The sequence below is a fragment of the Gobio gobio genome, assembly GCF_949357685.1.
Source record: "Gobio gobio genome assembly, chromosome: 22".
Taxonomy (NCBI): domain Eukaryota; kingdom Metazoa; phylum Chordata; class Actinopteri; order Cypriniformes; family Gobionidae; genus Gobio; species Gobio gobio.
In genome coordinates this window covers 2,697,318-2,718,104 of record NC_137118.1, presented here as the reverse complement: position 1 = coordinate 2,718,104, position 20,787 = coordinate 2,697,318, and the positions used below count along the sequence as shown (strand labels likewise).

At 38.9% G+C, this 20,787-nt stretch overlaps 1 protein-coding gene across 4 annotated transcripts in view; it reads right to left on the bottom strand.

Annotated features, from left to right (window-relative positions):
• cux1a (cut-like homeobox 1a) overlaps window positions 1-20,787 on the bottom strand; it is a 263,147-nt gene that overhangs the window by 142,978 nt on the left and 99,382 nt on the right. For all 4 annotated transcript variants that reach the window (XM_079804718.1, XM_079804716.1, XM_079804717.1 and 1 more), the window contains exon 3: window positions 10,427-10,474. In XM_079804718.1, coding sequence (XP_079660844.1) covers window positions 10,427-10,474 — 48 coding nt within the window. The remainder of the gene's footprint in view (window positions 1-10,426; window positions 10,475-20,787) is intronic.

Genomic DNA, 20,787 nt, shown 5'->3' with positions numbered 1-20,787 from the left:
AGAGAGCAAAATGTGTTATGTTGGCCTTTTGCAGGTTTAGCGGCTGACAGCTGGGTTTATCGCCCATAACACGGCTAATCTCGTTATAAAATGGGCGATGCGACCACGACCGCTTCGGTTGTTAGAATCATTTACTTCTTTAAATTTACCTTTAAGACTCTTCACCTTCCTTTGGCACTGAAGGCACGTTCTTCCATTTCGTGTGCTATTTTTTTCAAAAACGGAGCGATTACGGTAGGATCCTTCTAGTTTAGCTTGAATTGAAGTATCTCCCCATATACTAATAAGGTCTAACACCTCACTCTCCCTCCATTGACTCGCTCCATCGCTGTTCTCCAGATCTAGTCAAGTTTTTAATGTTACTGTCAGTGTCTGTTGTGTCTAGGGCTAACTCGCCGGCGCATAATTGTGACACATGTCGACGTAGATTGACGTAAAAGTCGCATCAAATCCGCCTTGGTTGTTCACACTGCAGCCGCATTGAAAAAAATCAGATCTGGGTCTGATTCAGGACCACATAGGTTCACACTGCAGGCAAAAGTGGCCCAAATCTGATTTTTTGGGGGTCAAGTGACCAGGTCAGACTTCTTCAGAGGTGGTGTGAACACTCAAATCATAACAATGATAATAATCATAAATGTGTGTTGAGCATCAGATCCTCATATGAGAGTGATTAGTGAAGGGTCATGTGACTGGAGTAATGATGATAAATTCAGCTTTGATCACAGAAATAAATTACATTGTAATATATATTCACACAGAAAACAGTTATTTTACATTTTAATATTATTTCCCAATATTACATTTTTTTTTGTATTTTTAATCAAATAAATGCAACGTTTGTGAGCGGAAGAGACTTCTTTAAAAGCATTAAAACCCTTTTGAAGGTGGGTTGAGATGGATCTGAGCTAGCCTCCTCCTCTCTCCTCAGCTCTGCTCATGTTCAGCATCTGCAGACTCCGGCCCGCTAAAATTAGTGCACAATTACGTCAAATCAATACCGACTTCCAAATTTGTAGAACTTCCATGGCACTCGGTAAACGGCTGCCAGAGTGATTAGCTCTCTTCAGAGATCTTTGCTGGCGGGTCAACTCTCTCTCTCTCTCTCTCTCTCTCTCTCCCTCTCTCTCTCTCCCTCTCTCGCTCCGTCTCTCTCTCCATCTCTCTCTCTCTCTCTCCCTCTCTCTCTCTCCCTCTCTCGCTCCGTCTCTCTCTCCATCTCTCTCTCTCTCTCTCTCTCTCTCTCTCTCTCTCTCTCTCTCTCCGTCCTGAACCATTTCTTTCAGAATGTTGAATTTTCCACTTTGTAATGACGATTATTTATTATCAGAATGAAGCTTGAGATAAGAAGCTAAATGGGGGCTTTTTCTTGCACTTAAAAAGGCACAATAACGTTGAACTGCACACACACTCTTAGGAGTCCAAATAATTCATACACACTGAATCACGGGCTCAGATAAAAAGAAAATCCGAATTAAGGACCACAAAAAAAAAAAAAATATATATATATATATATATATATATATATATATATATATATATATATATATATATATATATATATATATATATATATATATATATATATATATATTTTTTTTTTTTTATATATTTATTTATTTATTAAATTAATTAAATAAAAAATAAAATAAAAATGTATTAAAATAAAAAAATATATATATTAAAAAATTATAAAATAAATAAAATAATTATGAGACAAACAAAATTTAATAAATACAAAAATAATAAAAAATTAATTAAATAAAAAATATAATAAAATTAAAATTCCAAATAATTGGAGTACCGGTGGTTTATAAACATACTGAATCGCCGTCTCAGATTAAAAAAAATTAAAAAGGTGAATGTAATGTCAAACATACAGTAAAATAATAAAATAAAATAAGCAAAACAAAGCAAACCCACTGGCTAAACCCTTGCTAAAAACAAGGACCACCACAAAGTAATTAAATAAAATAATTAAAAATAAAATACACAACTGGCAATGCCACTTTGTTTTCCTGCGGGCAAGACGATCTCGTCTAGTGTGCCGACAAACAAAAGACAACAAAACAAAATGTAATAAAATGACCACTGGCTATACCACTTAAAATGTGGTCATGTCTCATCTCGCCTAGGGTATCAAGTGAACAAGTGATCACCTCAAGTTCCCTCACTGAAAAAAAAGAATAAATAATTACAAATTTGAGGAAGCTATGCAAGTCTTCTCGAACATCTGTAACGTATGGCTCAGGGCTATAAATGAGCAAAAAACTTTTTACAATTAAGTACAGTGACCCCCCCCCCTCCACAAGTCAATGATTTACACACACACACACACACACACACACACACTCCCCAAACAGGGCCCCAGCCGCGTGCTATGTACAGCTCCCTATTGTACTCTCATTTCCTGACAGGAAAAGAGGAGGCTCTCGCGCTCTCGAACGCAAAAAATGACATGTGGTGAGGACTCAGCGCTGACCCACGAGATCTGCGACTCAAACGGGCTATTTTAACAAACCCACCGCTACAGGAAAACGGAAGATAGAAATTAAACAGAAAAAAAAATCACTCGTCTGAATTATACATGCGCTCTATCTGTTTTGTTTAAAATAGGTGCTGTAAAATTGAAGTCTCTTCGTCTATTTTAAGATTTAATGGACGGTCAGACTGACAAGACAAAACACACGCGATCCCATCCCTCCCGCCAATTATCGTCAAACGGCTGACGTCGGAGAAACATGCCCCAAAAAAAAGTGCATTTCTGGTCTGTTTTTGTCAAGGTCAGGCACTGCAAATAAGGAAATATTTCACAATGCCGGTTTAAAATGATTTGTCTGTTCGAGTGGTGGGATGGGGGGTTATTTTTACCCAAGCGGAGATGTGAAGTGCGGAGACCACCGCTGTTAATGACAGGCTAGTCCTGGAGAACACCGCTCCGAAACCACAATGAGCTGTAATGGAGCAGTTATCCAGAGGAACTGGCTCATGAGCGGAGAACTGGGAGCCACTACTCACAGCCCTCACTTCATCAGACTTACATCGAGCCGCCCGGCCTCAGTCCTGAGCTCTTAAAGGGTTAGTTCACCCAAAAATGAAAATTCTGTCATTAATTCCTCACCCTCATGTGGTTGGACACCCGTCAGACCTCCGTTCATCTTCAGACACAAATGAAGATATTTTAGTGTAAAGCTGATGCTCTGAAAGGCCTCCATTGGCTCAATGCACTTTACACTCTCAAGACCCTTAAAAGACACTAAAGACGTCGTTACAAAGTCCATCTCACTACAGTGGTTCTACAAGAACTTTATGAAGCGACGAGAATAGTTTTTGTGCGCAAAAAAACCCTAAATAACGACTTATATAGTGATGACGATTTCAAAACAAGGCATCATGAAGCTTCGAAGCGTTATGAATCAGTGAGTCGATTCAGCGGTTTGGCACGCGATCCGAATCATGAATCGACTCACTGATTCATAACGCTTCGAAGTGTTGTTTCAAACAAAAGAAAAAATAAACATTTATCGGTATCGATATCGGCATCGGCCAAAATGAGTTGAAAAATATCGGCATATCGAATATCGGCAAAAATCCAATATCGTGCATCCCTACTTTTATTATATTTGGGGTTTTTTTGCCACTTCATTAGACGGAATAGTGAGAAAATGATTGAGGGAAATTTTTCACCGTAAAGGCCTTTGCTCACTGGGTCCGAAATTTCGCATGCGTTTTTTTTCGTATTCGTGATCCGAAAAATTCTTCACGCACAGAGACCTTGCACACAGAGTCCGATGCGTATTTATGAATGCGTTATGAAAAAAAACGTTTGATGCTTTGCTAGCGATACTGGAGCCACATATTAAAAAGAAGACCAATTTCCAATCCTGAACAGAGACTGGCAGTATGTCTAGGATCCGCGCGCACACACACACACACACACACACACACACACACGGTTTACAGGGAGTTGGTGTGCTCTAATTATAGCTGTGATATTGTAGTATTTTTGATACAATAATATTTGTATATATAATTGTAGGTATCTGAGCACTGGCGATTCATTCATGCGAAAAACCCAGAAAATCGAACCTGTTCCGATTTTTTTTTTTGACGGACGAAAGTTTCGGAGGCACTGTGCAAGCGTAATTGACATAACGTGGGGTCGAATTTATTTTTTGACGTGCGAAAATTTCGCATTCAGTGTGCAAAGGCCTTAAGAGTGCCAGTGATGGTTCCAAACATTCCCACACAAAAATCTGGTTGAGGGTAAAAACAGGCTGGAAAAAGTGGAATCTGGAAGTCTTTCCCCGCCCTTAACGAGTTATCTCGTCTTTTACGAGAAGTTAAGACTAGTTTAATGGTGTTATCCATGTTATCCGCTAGGGGGCGCTATAATGCATCTCCAGTACGAGTACAGCATCTCCAGATCAAAACACATGCAAAGAAGAAGCAGAAACAAGAGATCTTATTTGTAATCATATGAAAAATAACGCAATCATCAGCATCAGGGCCCTATTTTACCGAACTTAGCAAATCTTCAGGCGTGTCCGAATCTGTTTTTGCTAGTTTAATGATGGAAAAAATGGTCGGCGCAACCGGCTCATGGTCTAAAAGGGTCGTCCCTCGTCTCTTAATGAGTCATGGGTGAGTTTTGGGCGTAACGTGTAATAAACCAATCAGAGTCTCATCTCAAACCGACCCACATGACCGCTAAAATAAAACAGTTTTTGTTTAAAATCAGAGGGTCTGCTCTTTCTTTAGAGATATTGCATGTTCAGATATTCATGCAACAAAATATTCTGAAAGCCGTGAAATTTTTTGTGAAAATTGGCAAAAGCACTGGCAGGGAAAGAGTTAAAGACTGAACCTTAACATGTTTAAGATTGTTAATACACACGTTTGATGGTTTATCATTTTTACGATATGTTTGACCATGCCATCGGCTACTTAAAATCCTCGGTATATTTTTGGGGATGGCATGGTTTTAAAATATTCTTCCAAATCAGTCCAAATATGCCCATTCGTGCTACAAAAAGTACAATCATATTTTTGGAAATGGTTATTTATTTTGGACAGACACTCTTCTAACATTGCAAAATTCATTGAACAAATAGTCAAATAAATAAAAAAATATGAATAATAAATAAATAAAAATGTTATTCAGCATATAGTATTTTATTCATGATATTATGACAATTACTGTATCCCCATTAATCTCATGATTGTGTGGGTCAGCCGCTCTGGAGCTCAGAGCCAAAGAGTTATTCTGAACAATCTGGCCTGTTAAATACCTCAAATATAATCATGAAAGGCCTATTGTTTAAAAGCACCACTATTTTATGAATATCTTTTCAGATAATTTAACATTATTAGCGTGGAAGTGCAGGAAACACTTCATAGCTCTTATGCTGGAGTTTGTGGTAACTAAGAGATTGAGAAACACTTACAGCGAGTTATTCAACCTAATCAAACTCAGTTTGATATCACGCAACAGAACAACTAATTGACTGAATTACCAAGGAACATTAGGTGTAACTTTTAAAAACACAGCCGGCATTGGACTAAAATAGACCTTAATTAACTTAAAGAATGCTTTAGGAAGGTAGGGCTACAAACAAAACGCACTCAAAACCCTTCTATTATTATGATGATGATATTATAAGTGTGTGCTGCAGAGGGCATTTGAATATCTGCTGACATATTGAATTAGGGCTTGCGATATTTTGTTTTTCTGAGATAAATATTGTGATATAAAAACGATTTCACCAGATGATTTGAATAGCTCTATTTGAGTAATTGGACTGATTTTGTAGAGGAGCGAATCTGCATAGAAAATAATAAACACATTACAAGCACAGATAAATACAGTAGAAGAAAGATAATATTGAAATAAGCAGAGCTTTATGTTTTTCAGGTACAGAAATTGAATCATCAAATGTAAAATTCACTGTATAAATGAAATCGTATTAATTAATTAATAAGATTTTCTCTTCGTTAAAGCTACAGGTGATGTTCTCTTTCTCTTTTGCTGTTGTGACACAAACAGCTGTGGGTTTATTAGGCTGCTGTCCCTTTAAGATGAACACACGAACCTAATATAAATGACACGCATCCTTTTCCTTTCTCAATTGTTTACAACACATAACTGACTTTGTTTACGAGGATACTCCCTGAGACGGGCATTTGCATGCAAGTGTCCGTTTAAAGAAGTGATGAATTGAGAAATCAACTTTCCTTTGAGCCTTTGATATATAAAAGTTCATGGTGATATAAGAATATCCTGTAAGTTTCAGAGCTGAAAACGTCCTTGTTAGTCAAAGAAAAGCTTTTTTTGACACCAGGCCCAAAAAACGAGACATCTCAGAATATTTCGACCACTGACGTCATAGAACGCAGAAGCACCGCCTCAAGCCCCGCCCACCGACTCGTGGAGCTAAACGGGTCGAGCTACAGAGCAGTTCACGTGTATAAGACACTGCGCGTTTGTTCGCTTCATTTAACCGCGGATTCATTTGTAAACAAGACACAGGTGGAGACTGGATTTGCAGACATATTGAGATTAAAACACAATGCTGTGCTTCTGGATCCGACAGGAACGCTGCAACACACTGATGTGAGTAAAACGTGTTTATACGTGTTAGTTTTGCATTGCTACAGATCATTTTATATCTATTGATTACACACCTCAGCACGCGGCCACAGGCTGGAGAAGCTGTTATTGGTTCATTCGGGATCAGACTCGGACTTGTAACGCCAGCTCGCAAAGCCCAACGTCCCGGAGCTGTGTGTTTATCAGACGGGCTATAGTGAAATAACATTCCTTTCTTGTACGTGTGTGTGTGTGTGTGTGTGTGTGTGTGTGTGTGTGTGTGTGTGTGTGTGTGTGTGTGTGTGTGTGTGTGTGTGTACGGTTCACGGTTATATTCACTGATCGGGCGGGCCAAGTAATACAAAAATAACATTCCAATCAATCGCGGGTGGATGAGAGATGATTGTGTTTGTTTGATAAAGATATTTTGCCCTGAAAGCGATTCCCCAAACGCTTTTTTTAAAACTATCCCCACATGAACTGATGGGGGAGCTGAAGCTCATTATATATGTGAATCTTATCCAATCCTAGCCGTGGGCGTTTACTTTCAAGTCTTCAGTGCGGCACGCCCATCAAAACTGAGCGTTTCTTCAGAGAGCCTCAAAACCAGGGCAGAAAATAGCCTATTAGTTATTCATTATGATGTTTCTGAATGTAAAAACCACGCAAACGTCATAAGAAGACCTCAGACAACAGTATAAAAAAATGAAAAAGCCAGTTCATGACACCTTTAAGCTCAAAAAGAGAGAAAGAGACTGAATTCGGCGTTCACATGCTGTTTGCGCGGCACATGAGTCCTCTTGTGTTTGATGCCTGACTCGACTTAAACACATGCAAATGATAAACATTCACTCTATGATGGTTAAGCTTTGCAATTAATCCGCAAAATCAGCTACTATCCCTACACTTGACATCACACATCCTGCCATCGCGATATCAATGATAAAACGATATATCGTGCAGCCCTATATTGAATGGTAATGCACATTACTTATGAAACCCAGATCTCATCTAACAGCAACGGCCACCAAAGAGACCCGTCGAAGGAAACTCGGCTTCATTCCCTGAGAAGAACTACTGAACATTTACTTTTGCTATAGTAAACTATTTACTTTTTACTATTTGCCAATAACTCAATAATCCATGCAACCATCTATCCATCCACACACACACATAGAGAGAGAAATGATGTTGTTGGAAAGATATCACTGTGACCCATCATTTGAGAACCACTGATCTAATTAAATTAGCAAAGTGATAAAATAGATACAAGAATAGAGCCATAGTAATTCTACATAATATTGCTATTGATTTCCAGAGCATCCTTTCAAAAGAAAACCTCATTTATGCCTTAAGTTTAACCCCCTCTCTAAACCGCTCTACCTCTGAGATGTGAAACTCCGTCATTCTGGCTCGGCCCTGAACATATAGACTAACCCGGCAACACAGAGCGAAAACATCATTAGGATTTCGCTCTCATCCGACGAAAGAGCGGGAGAGCAAACAGCGAGAACATATCAAAACTGTCTGATCTGATTAGATGCTGACAAAATAAGGAGGCTTTGTACAACACAAGCAGACGTCAAGAGAAACAACCCGTCAGCTAAAGAGCGCTGTTGTGAAATCAGGTGGGCTGTCGAGACTATAATCAGACCAGAGACGGCCATCTTCCACCAGAGCACTCTGGTCTTCTTCCTGCCTTTCCTTACATGAAGTTTGTGAGATTAATTGGTGTGAGTGTGATGGAGTCATATTTGCTGTGTAAAGCCATGAGGAGAGTGTAGTTTAACCGCTAGCGGAGCAGCTTTGTCACACGGCATTGATTAAACAACTCAAACTATTGCCTTTTTTTTCCTAGGAATGGGAATCTACACAAAGGGTGGAGAGTGAGGAGAGTGTAGTTGTTCATTGGCTGCTTGATTTAAAAGTGACTTCTGCGTACACTGTCATAAAAACCACAAACCAAGAGAGTCAAACTGCCCAACTAAAGGACACACTGATCACCATAATGGCGACCAAGAAAACATCAACATCTAAACCTCTGTTAATTCTCAAAACGAACTGTAGACGAATGACAGAGATAAGTCAGTCTGGTTTGTAATAAGAGAGATTTAGGGCCAGATTTACTAAACAGGGCAAATTAACGTGAACGCAATTCCAAAAAAAAAACGTGGAAAGTTCTGCGCATGATCTAACGACAACACGCAAATCATTTCCATAATGACCAACGCAATCTACCAGCATCTGGTTTAAGATGTGCTTTTTTTGTGTGTTAAATAATGGCGCAAACCTCAGTAAATCATCTTTCGTGATTCATTTATTGACATTACATTTTTATTCAAATACTCTCCACCCATAAATGTTGCGTCTGAAAGGGAAACGCCTACAAATGTTTAATAAGATCAGCCGCAAAAATAATCCTGTCCACGCCTTTTCAGCGCTAGTTTTTCACTGTGTCTTTAGTAAATCCTGACAGTAATTTAACACCAAAAGAGGAGTTGGCATTAGTTAATCTGACCCATAATGCCTTTCAGTTGATTTCATCTGTGGCTGAAGTCAGTTGTAGCTCTTGAGTTTCTCTTTCCTTCAGTGATTCTGCTCATTATCATCAGGTGTAATCTGTGTGCTATGTGCAGTTACTCATTTTAAATGGTTGACTTTTAAGGAATTAATTTGATTCATTTCAACTCCATTCTTATTTGTTGAATTTAATGAATAATATTGCTTGTAATCTGTTGCCACAATTGTATTGAGTAGATATAGTGTATTATTTTTTACAGCGCTATTGACATTTTTTGCCCTCAAAATTTTGCCGAAATTTCACTAATGTGACCGCATCTAAATACAGTGTATTTTAGACACATAATATGCTAATATCAAAGAGTTCTTTGAATATAATTATAAAAAATAAGTGGTCAAATAACATTAAATAAAATAGTTTCAATAATACTACAGGGCTGCCCATAATTATCAACTAAACTTTAGTCGACTAGAAGAGGTTTAGTCTCTAATGTCTCTAGATAAATGTGCATTATTATTATTATTACATGCATATCCTAGTGTTTGTGCGGAGTGTAGAAGCTAAAGTATTAGCATGATTTCTGCATGACATGGAGCGGGCGGCACGATCACTTCCATTTTTTCCTGATAACAGCGGAAACAACTTAAAACACTCAGTTGTGTTTGTTCACACAGATAAGAGAAATGTATCATTCAAAACTAGGACTACTTTCATTTCTCTCACACTAACAACAAATAAACAGGATCCGTGAACTGGAGCACGTCACAAAAATGAATGGAAACTCAGCGTATTCTTGCCTCACAGACATGAGACATATAGAAAGATTGAAATGTCTACAAACATTTATTTCATAATGTGACTTTTAATTGTTTGACTTCAATGAAAGGTTAGAATTTGGTGAGGGAAAGATCAAAATGATAAACAATGCAGATTAATTTTCACAGCTGCCTCTGCTCATATTTACCAATATTAGTGGATGCTGGCACTGTATTTGGGTCTAATTATTTTTTTCTCATTTTTTTTTTTAACGCAAACCACTACCATCACCAAACCGAACTGACTATTTTCAAACATGTGTCCCTGATCACTCGCCCCACCTGCAATTGGCTGGTCAAACAAATAGTCCCGCCCCCAAACTCACACCATTGGTTGAACCAATGCCGCTGTTGTCAGGCAGGTTATGGGGCTCAAACAAACAGAGACACTTTACAATGGAAACAACAACAAATGGCTAACTTAAAGCTGTTCTGGGGTTAAAAGTAAGCCTTTAAACACACACAAAAAAATACACACATCATCTTTAAGAGTTTACTCACCTCTGCTTGGAAGCCTTTCAGCAAAGGAGCTATCTGTTTACGCAAATCCTGCAATAGAAAGAAAACAGACATATAAGATCTATTATCTTACTATAAGACAGTGTTTGAAATGTTTCTCAGTGTAGCATGTGTGGAACTCAGGATATTGAGAGCAGACAATGCCAGGCATCTGGGAAAAAACACAAAATGTATTCAAATGGATATCTTAATTTATCAAATGTCCCAGGGCAGGGTTTGTTCTCTTCAAAAGAGGATAAAAACACACACACACAAATGCTCTCTCACACAAAAGAGTATCACCTTGTGCTGCAAAGGACAGTGTGTATGTATGCATTGGTACTCTCTCTCTCTCTTTCTTTCTCTCTCCTGAAATGCCCTCGCTCTTTCCCTTGCATGAGTTCTCCATGACTCAGTCCTCTCTGCTGCAAAAAACTGCTCATGCAAAAACAGCGAGAACAAAAAAAAAAAAAAAAAAGGCCACACGAATGTATACGATGCAAAAAAAATGGCATAATTAGCTCTAAAGAAAGATTTACAACTGTAGTCTATTACTATATCATCTTGTCATAAAGTCACAGATGAATGAGCTGCTTTTCGGCTCATGTTTCTGAGTGATATGAAATTTTCATTCGAAAAAAAAGACGAATCATTAAGAGAAATCTGCTCCTGGAAAACAAGCCGCGTCTTTGTTTGGGGTTTGGATGGCAGCGCACCTCCCCTCCTCTCGCGGGCCCTTACAGTCGAGTAATTTTGATGCCGTGGTATTAAAGTATATCAGATTAAGATGAACATCAATGCCTCTTTCATTTGAACATAGGGTGGGTGTTTCGACATGAAATGACATTACACACGGCTGTGAATAAATCTGCCGGCCGGACAAAAAGCCCTCACATTAAAAGTCAGTATAGGAATGCCTACCACGCACAAACACATTACTGAGCGCTGGGGCCGAATAAAACGGCGCCCTGAGTGCTGTAATCGCCAGGACGAGGCCATTACGCCACTGCGGCATAAAGATACACACATCATTACCGGAGCCGCTCGCGTTTCATTAGCAGTGTAGGAGTCGCCATAGCAGATATATTTCATATAATGGGCAAGACAGAATCGGATTTTACAGGAAAAGTAGCAACAAATCCTCCTCTTTAGCCCGTCCACAACTTTCTTTATGGTTTTGTCTGTGGTTGACTTGAGCAATGATCAGATCAGTTTAGAAATAACATTTGAGATCAAATACTTTCACACGATCCATGTGCATTAGTTAAAGCATAAAAAACAACAAAAAGTTAGCTACTTGAAAAATAAGCTCATATACTGGAATACTATATGAACATTTTGGCTGATGTGATAACCGATAATTATTTATATGTGACCCTGGAGCTCAAGAGCAGTCGTGCGTCTCACGGGTATCCATTTTTCTTTTATGCCAAAAATCATTAGGATATTAAGATCATGTTCCATGAAGATATTTAGTAAAGTTCCTAACGTAAATATATCATAAATGTATTATTAGTAGGGCTGTCAAAAGATTAATCGCGATTAATCCAAAATAAAAGTTTGTGTTTACATAATATATGTGTGTACTCTGTTAATTATTATTTATATATAAATACACACACAAGCATGTATATATTTAAGATTATTTTTTATTTTTTTTATATATAAAACATTTATATTTATATATATTATAGATTATATAAATGTATATACAGTATATACATGCAAATATTTCTTAAATATATACATGAATGTGTGTGTATTTATATATAAATAATAATTAACAGAGTACACACATATATTATGTAAACACAAACTTTTATTTTGGATTTTCTCAATATTAAGATTTTTTTGCAGCCTCAGATTCCACATTTTCATATCCTAACAAATCATACATCAATGGAAATATGATGTATAAATCTCAGTTTAAACTCAACTCAACCACAGACAAAACCATAAAGAAAGTTGTGGACGGGCTAAAGAGGAGGATTTGTTGCTACTTTTCCTGTAAAATCCGATTCTGTCTTGCCCATTATTATTGGCCAACATATCGGTTATTATCGGTTTTCAAATATGTAACCACAAAACCAGTCATAAGGGTACATTTTGGGAAATTGAGATGTGAGAGCTGAATAAATACGCTTTTTGTTAGGATAGGATATTTTGTCAAGATACAACTATTTGAAAATCTGGAATCTGAGGGTGCAAAAACATCTAAATATTGAGAAAATCTCCACCTTAGCAATGCATATTACTACACTGTAAAAAAAAATATTGTTGGTGTAACTTTAAAAAAGTAAGTAACCTGGTTGCCTTAAAATTTTGAGTTAATTGAAATTAGAAATTTGAGTTAATACAATAAAGTAAATTGGGTTAATAAATAGAAACTACAAATATTATTGTATCTGAACCACATAAATAAATACAAAATGTTGTGATAAATCATGAAAATAGCACAATTTGGCATGTTTCACTGCATTATTACAAATAAAACACAATTACGCAATATGCTTACAAAATCTTTTAATAATATTTGAATAAAGGGTGATGTCGATTCTCAAATGTTCATTGTATTAACTTTTCAATGAACTCAAATTTAACTTTTAAGGCAACCAGGTAACTTACTTTTTGTTTTTTAAATGTAAATGTATTTGTACATTGTACAAATAATACATTTGTGGTATATTTACGGTAGGAAATATCTTCATGGAACATGATCTTAATATCCTAATGATTTTTGGCATAAAGAAAAATTGGTAATTTTTAGCCTTACAATGTATTGTTAAGATATACCCGTGAGACGCAGGACTGCTGTTGAGCTCCAGGGTCACATGTATGTTTCGTGAACTGCCTAAATTATGCCAATAAGTGCTGGCATTGTATCGCACAGGGCTCGACATTAACGCTTGTCCGGGACAAGTGGATTTTTTGAAGGGGCAAGTGAAAAATAATTGTACTTGCCCGACGGACAAGTATCCTGAGTAAAAGGTCAACAAAAAAATAACTAGGGGAATCACCAAAGTACAATAATGATTCTGATTCAGTTAGTGTATCGATAGTGGATAATAATATAAAACTAACTGACAAGGTTGAGCTGTTGAGGCTCGCGCAGTCTCTCGAGGAGAAAATCAAAAACAAATGAGCGCCGCTCACACACAGAAACTCATACACAGTTAAAATTGTGTAGTTTTTATATTTATAACATATGATACAGTTAAGCAACATTACACTAACAAGAGTGTTGTTTTCCTGAATACCATCACGACTGAAAATGACACTGATTTCATACGCCAGTTCCATAAACAATTATTTAACATTAAGTCACTTACATTTTAGAAGCAATATGGACTGTTTTTGTTCTATTTTAGCTGCGAAAATAGTTCCAAACAAATATCACAGCAGAACCGTAACACATCTCACAGCAACAGTGTGTGTTAGTGAATGATTCAGTGTTTAAATGAATCGGTTGAATCAAAGATTCAATGACCCTATTCGTAAACGACCGGCTAATTCTTGAATGAATCATTCGTTTCACTGAATCGACTCAATGACTCGCTCATTCAGACGGTCACATGCTGCCACCTACTGGTGGTTTAGTTTCATCTTTCCCACATTTCTTATTTGTATATTCAAAAATATTTAAAATAATCTCATAACATTATTTAATGCAGTTGTAATTTTTCAGTGTAAATTATTTAATTTGATTGCTAACAGCCTATAGTGTCTTATTCTAATTTAATTTAAAGATCAAATTTAAGAATATAAAAGGAAATCTGAAGCATATCCTATATTTAAGAAGATTTCGGAAAAATGCCCTTTATAAAAAGTTTAAATATCACAAATATGCATATTTAAATATGTCAAAGCTGACTGAACACTGGTGAGAATATTGCTTCAGAATAGATTATATTTACGAAAAAAATTCAGACAAGCAAATTTTTTACTCGGGCAAGTGAATGACAGATTGAGCGTGTGAACCAGCTTAAACGGTTAGTTCACCCAAAAATGAAAATTCTGTCATTAATTCCTCACCCTCATGTGGTTGGACACCCGTCAGACCTCCGTTCATCTTCAGACACAAATGAAGATATTTTAGTGTAAATCTGATGCTCTGAAAGGCCTCCATTGGCTCAATGCACTTTACACTCTCAAGACCCTTAAAAGACACTAAAGACGTCGTTACAAAGTCCATCTCACTACAGTGGTTCTAAAATAACTTAATGAAGCGACGAGAATAGTTTTTTTCCGCAAAAAAACCCTAAATAACGACTTATATAGTGATGACGATTTCAAAACACGGCATCATGAAGCTTCGAAGCGTTATGAATCAGTGAGTCGAATCAGCGGTTTGAATCGCCAAATTTCAGCAGTTTGACTCACTGATTCATAACGCTTCGAAGCTTCATGATGCCGTGTTTTGAAATCGTCATCACTATATAAGTCGTTATTTAGGGTTTTTTTGCGCACAAAAACTATTGTTGCCGATTCATAAAGTTATTGTAGAACCGCTGTAGTGAGATGGACTTTGTAACGACGTCTTTAGTGTCTTTTAAGGGTCTTGAGAGTGTAAAGTGCATTGAGCCAATGGAGGCCTTTCAGAGCATCAGATTTACACTAAAATATCTTCATTTTGTGTCTGAAGATGAACGGAGGTCTGACGGGTGTCCAACGACATGAGGGTAATTTTCATTTTTGGGTGAACTAACCCTTTAATGTCGAGCCCTGTCGCAATACCAAAAGTTTGCCTTCTGTACAATATGATTGACTCATTATCGATAGTAAACCTTTACCTGCATTGTGCCCGCTTGTATTACGAACACACACACACACACACACACACAACACGTCTGCATGTGCAGCTAACACACAATGACGAAGCAAGATTCCCGCATCGAGCTGACGTGTGTGTGTGTGGCTGGTGTTTGGAGGGAAGGAGCGCCTGCAGAAGAGCTGGCGGAGGGCAGCTTTGACCCGGCTGAACTCTTCCTCTTCCCAGAGCGAGCAGCTGGGCCTGTGTTCCCTCTCCCGCCCGCACTGGCTACTGTACAGATGACATTTATGTAAGTGCCGCACCAGAGGGCCCCACGTGACCAGGAGGAAACATCTCTCAACATCTGGTTTCAACATAATACTCCAGGCCTGGCCAAAAGAGAGTTCCCTGCCCGCCTTGAGCCGCGCTCTCGCACTCCATCTCTCTCTGCAGATGCAATCTGCCAGCGTTTGTTCGCAAAGACAGCAGTGCATAAAAATACATCTATATATTGTTAGCGAATGGATAAAAAGCTCGCAATAAAAAGTAGATCTCCAGGAGGCGAGCCAAGTTCGAGCATGTGCAAGTCGTTGTTAAATCCAGACGGAAACATGACGTGACGGAAGCACAACAGCTGAACCAGCAAAACCCACAGACAAACTGCACCTCACGGACGACTGAGAGGGAAATCACTGTCAAGATATGAATCAAATATGATTATTAGCATCAGATGGTTATCATGCATGCATGGATTTATGATTTAGAAGGAAATATTGATACAATATGACATATTCTATGCTTTAAAACTCACCAAAATGACAGCTTAAAACAGCTTGAATGTAACTCGACACCCCTGCTTCATTTAGTAAACACAGATCATGAATATGCAAATGAGCCCCGCCTCCACTCACTCACTCACTCAGCTCAACTTTACTCAAGTTACTGTAGTAAACACTGCACAATGGTGTCGCTCTTTACATTGAACTCAAGCGTGGTACCATGACCTACTAAATATTCCACGCTCAACTGATTATAACAAAGTGGAAGCCATTGGGAACAACAGCAACGGGGTCAGCGCATGCTGAGGGTCACAGAAGTGGCCAACTTTCTGCAGAGTCAAGAGCTCCAGACCTCCAAACTTCTGTGGCCTTCAGATGAGCTCAAGAACAGTGTGTAGAGCTTCATGGAATGGGTTTCCATGGCCGAGCAGCTCATCCAAGCCTTAGTGCAATGCAAAGCGTGGGATGCAGTGGGGTAAAGTGCGCCGCCCCTGGACTCTAGAGCAGTGGAGACGTGTTCTCTGAGTGACCAATCACGCTTCTCTGTCTGACAATCCCATGGACGAGTCTGGGTTTGGCGGTTGCCAGGAGAACGGGACTTGCCTGACTGCATTGTGCCAAGTGTAAAGTTTGGTGGAGGGGGGATTATGGGGTTGGGTTGTTTTTCAGGGGTTAGTTCCAGTGAAAGGAACTCTTAATGCAAGACATTTTGGACAATTTCATGCTCCCAATTTTGTGGGACCAGTTTGGGGACGGCCTCTTCCTGTCCCAGCATGACTGACCAGTGCACAAAGCGTCTCCATGAAGACATGGATGAGCGAGTTTGCAGGGTTTTTCCTACATTGAAATTTTTTTGTCCCGCCAAAGCTTTATTCGATGAGTTATTGTGATTAGCTAGCTGATAATTTTAATGAAATTTTATATGGCAGAAAATTAGGCTATTTGTTAGGCTTTTTAATATTGATCTGATTATATACCAAAACAATTATCAGTAAATAGTGTAAAAATGAGGAACAAAAACAAACATCAAGGTATCCCACATGGAAAAATACTATAGTATATTATAGTAAAATTACTATAGTGTTTTTGAACCATACTATAGTAAAGATACTACAGTAAATTGTAGTATATTGTAGTATATTATAGTATTTACTACACTTTGCTGTAGTATATTTACTATAGTACGGTTCAATAACACTATACAGGGAGTGCAGAATTATTAGGCACGTTGATTTTCTGATCATATTTTTTTTCCAGGCACATTTGACCAATTCCAAACCATCTCTATCTCTGCAAAACGGACTTCAGGATGGACTAAAAATGAACTCCCAAAACGTACTGCCAGATTCTGGAAGATGAATTCTTCAAACAGTGGTACTAGAGGATGTGGTGCCGGTCCTTCAAGAGTCACTCTCAACCTATCTGTCCATAAAGCCTATAAAAAAACCTTCTTCATGTATTTTACAACACTTCAGCTTGTGATTCTTATCTAGTGGGGGTCATTTTTTAGGATTCTTTACCTAACTGAAGTCTCTGAGATCCTGACACCTTCACTTCTGGAGACTCCAGGTAGGTTCAGCTCTGGAAAATGGTGGCGCTGGAGACTAAAGGGTTCCTGATGGTTTCACACTTAATTCTTCACCTTAATTCTTCATTCTTTTGCAGTTAACAGGTGTCTTTTCTCCGCCACATGTTTTTGTCAGATCCTGCTGACCCAACAAGCATTTCACTGTCCAATGGTCATGCCTTAACTGCAATGTCTAGTATTGCATTAGTATTGCATCCTTCTCATGGGCATTTAATACTTTTTGACTTTTCAGTCTGAGTTAAATCTCTTTTTTGGCTCAATTTATCTGTAAAAGAAAACATGCCTAATAATTCTGCACACCTGAATATAAGGTGATTTTCATTTCCAGCCTTCATGAACAATTATATATCACTTATACATTATTAAATACTAAATCAATAGTAGTTATTAGGATTACTGTGGTTTGGAATTGGTCAAATGTGCCTGGAAAAAAAATATGATCAGAAAATCAACGTGCCTAATAATTCTGCACTCCCTGTAGTATTTACTAGAGTAATTTTACTATAATATACTATAGTATTTTTTCATGTGGGATCAAAATAAGATAAGCAAAAGTTACAAACTTTCTTTGAATTTATTTAAAATGTATTGTCAGTATTGCGCGAGCAGATCCCGTGGGTAGGGGACTTTTTTACTGTGCGTGTGTGTGTGTGTGTATGGATGAGCATGTCGGTCAGCCACCACCGAAGACCATTTTTGACCCAGGAAAAACCCTGTTTTGGTGTGGAGGAACTGGAGTCCTGACCTCAAGCCGATAGAACAGCTTTGGGATGAATTAGAGTGGAGACTGAGAGCCAGGCCTTCTCGTCCAACATCAGAGAAGAATCCCCATAAACACACTCCGAAACCTGGAGTTAGAGCTGCAAAGGGTGGGCCGAATCCATATTAAGCGTATATCAACTCTCTACTCAGTATTGATAGTATTATCAATGTCATCAGAAAATATATATAACAACAAAAAACCAGCAGAAACACGTCCAGATCCACCTCGAGTCTCTGAAAGCCGTGCCCTCCTCGAGCACCATGCATCTTTAAACCCGCCGGGTTGGCACAGCTGCATGTGCCCGCCTGGTCAATTATTCACCATCAACGTGAGCCTTTCCCTCCTCCCACTCACTCCATTATATAGAGCATCACATGCCAACCGGTCCTGGCGCGCTGGCATCTGGGGTGGCATTGCCCTGTTTTAAGCTTCTGGTGTGTGCCGTAATGCCATCTAAGCTCTGTGTAGGTGATCAACAGATCGTTTAATCGTATCTGATTGACCGAGAGAACACACACTAGGAGGATTTAACAAAATGATGGACACCCATAATTTCCCTAAATCCTCCCCTGGTGTTTTCTCTTCATACAGACACGGGTCAAAATCCACTCACGCCTCCATAATATGGAATTATTATTGTTAAAACAACCCAATTGCTGGGTTAGTCCATTTTCAACTCAACTTGGGCTGTTTTTAACCCAGCATTTTTTAGAGTGTAGTAGCAAGGGCTTTCAGGCTGGTTGTCAGGGTGTTGCTAGGGTGGCATTTATGGCTTGAGCTCTTCCTCCATAATATGGAATTATTATTGAGACACATAACCGAGTTACAGTCCAGAAAGAAACAAATTCCATGAATCTGGATATGGAAACGTGATTACCCATAATGCTCAGTAAACCCATAATGCATAATTACCCATAAATTACTCTAGTAAACCCATAATGCATAATGCCATAATGCTCAATAAACGAACATGCTTTTCACGTAGAGCCATCAATAAATCCAGCACTTTCATCAGAAATGAAATAATGAAATGGCGTTCAGCTCTAATTTTATGATTTGGATCCTCCTGGAAAACGGGTTAAAAACAACCCAAGTTGGGTTGAAAATGGACTAACCCAGCGATTGGGTTGTTTTAAGCAAACATTTAACCCAACCGCTGGGTTAAAACAACCCATTCACTGGGTTAGTCCATTTTCAACCCAACTTGGGTTGTTTTTAACCCAGCATTTTTTAGAGTGTAGTAGCAAGGGCTTTCAGGCTGGTTGTCAGGGTGTTGCTAGGGTGGCATTTATGGCTTGAGCTCTTCCTCCATAATATGGAATTATTATTGAGACACATAACCGAGTTACAGTCCAGAAAGAAACAAATTCCATGAATCTGGATATGGAAACGTGATTATCCATAACGCTCAATAAACGAACATGCTTTTTGCATATAAAGAGCCATCAATAAATCCAGCACTTTCATCAGAAATGAAATAATGAAATGGCGTTCAGCTCTAGTTTTATGATTTGGATCCTCCTGGAAAAGGGTTCTGTTCTGTGAATCGTAAATCTCCCTAAATCCAGCGCTGGGAATGGTGGAAACAGGAAAGCACATGATATGGCCTGTCCACTGGATGTCTTCTCTTGTCTTTCGCTGCCGTCTGGATGTAGAATCTCCATTCAACAACGTCCAGGAGCATCACCCTGCTCGTTATTCAAAAGTACACGGACACACACACACACACACACACACACACACACACACACACTCATGCATAGAGAGCAGAGAGCAGCCATGATGGATGAGAGGAGAGTAGCACTGATAAGAGAAAGGCCGCTGTGCCTCCATTATAGAGGAACACACACACACACACACACACTTCCAAAACATTCTACAGGAAACAGAACTGTGGCATTTTACTGAAGGTGGCTGATACCAAAGTGCATCGTCAGCTTCAGCGCGAGAATCTGTTCAAATCCGATATTTTCCAGGTTCTTCATGTAAACACGAAAGGTCCCGATCAACAGGATAGGATGGATATGAAATGTGAAAGCACGACTCGACCGCTCTTGGTGGTTGCCAGGGTGTTGCTATGTAGTAGCTAGGGCTTTCAGGCTGGTTGCCAGGGTGTTGCTATGTAGTAGCTAGGGCTTTCAGGCTGGTTGCCAGGGTGTTGCTATGTAGTAGCTAGGGCTTTCAGGCTGGTTGCCAGGGTGTTGCTATGTAGTAGCTAGGGCTTTCAGGCTGGTTGCCAGGGTGTTGCTATGTAGTAGCTAGGGCTTTCAGGCTGGTTGCCAGGGTGTTGCTATGTAGTAGCTAGGGCTTTCAGGCTGGTTGCCAGGGTGTTACTATGTAGTAGCTAGGGCTTTCAGGCTGGTTGCCAGGGTGTTGCTATGTAGTAGCTAGGGCTTTCAGGCTGGTTGCCAGGGTGTTGCTATGTAGTAGCTAGGGCTTTCAGGCTGGTTGCCAGGGTGTTGCTATGTAGTAGCTAGGGCTTTC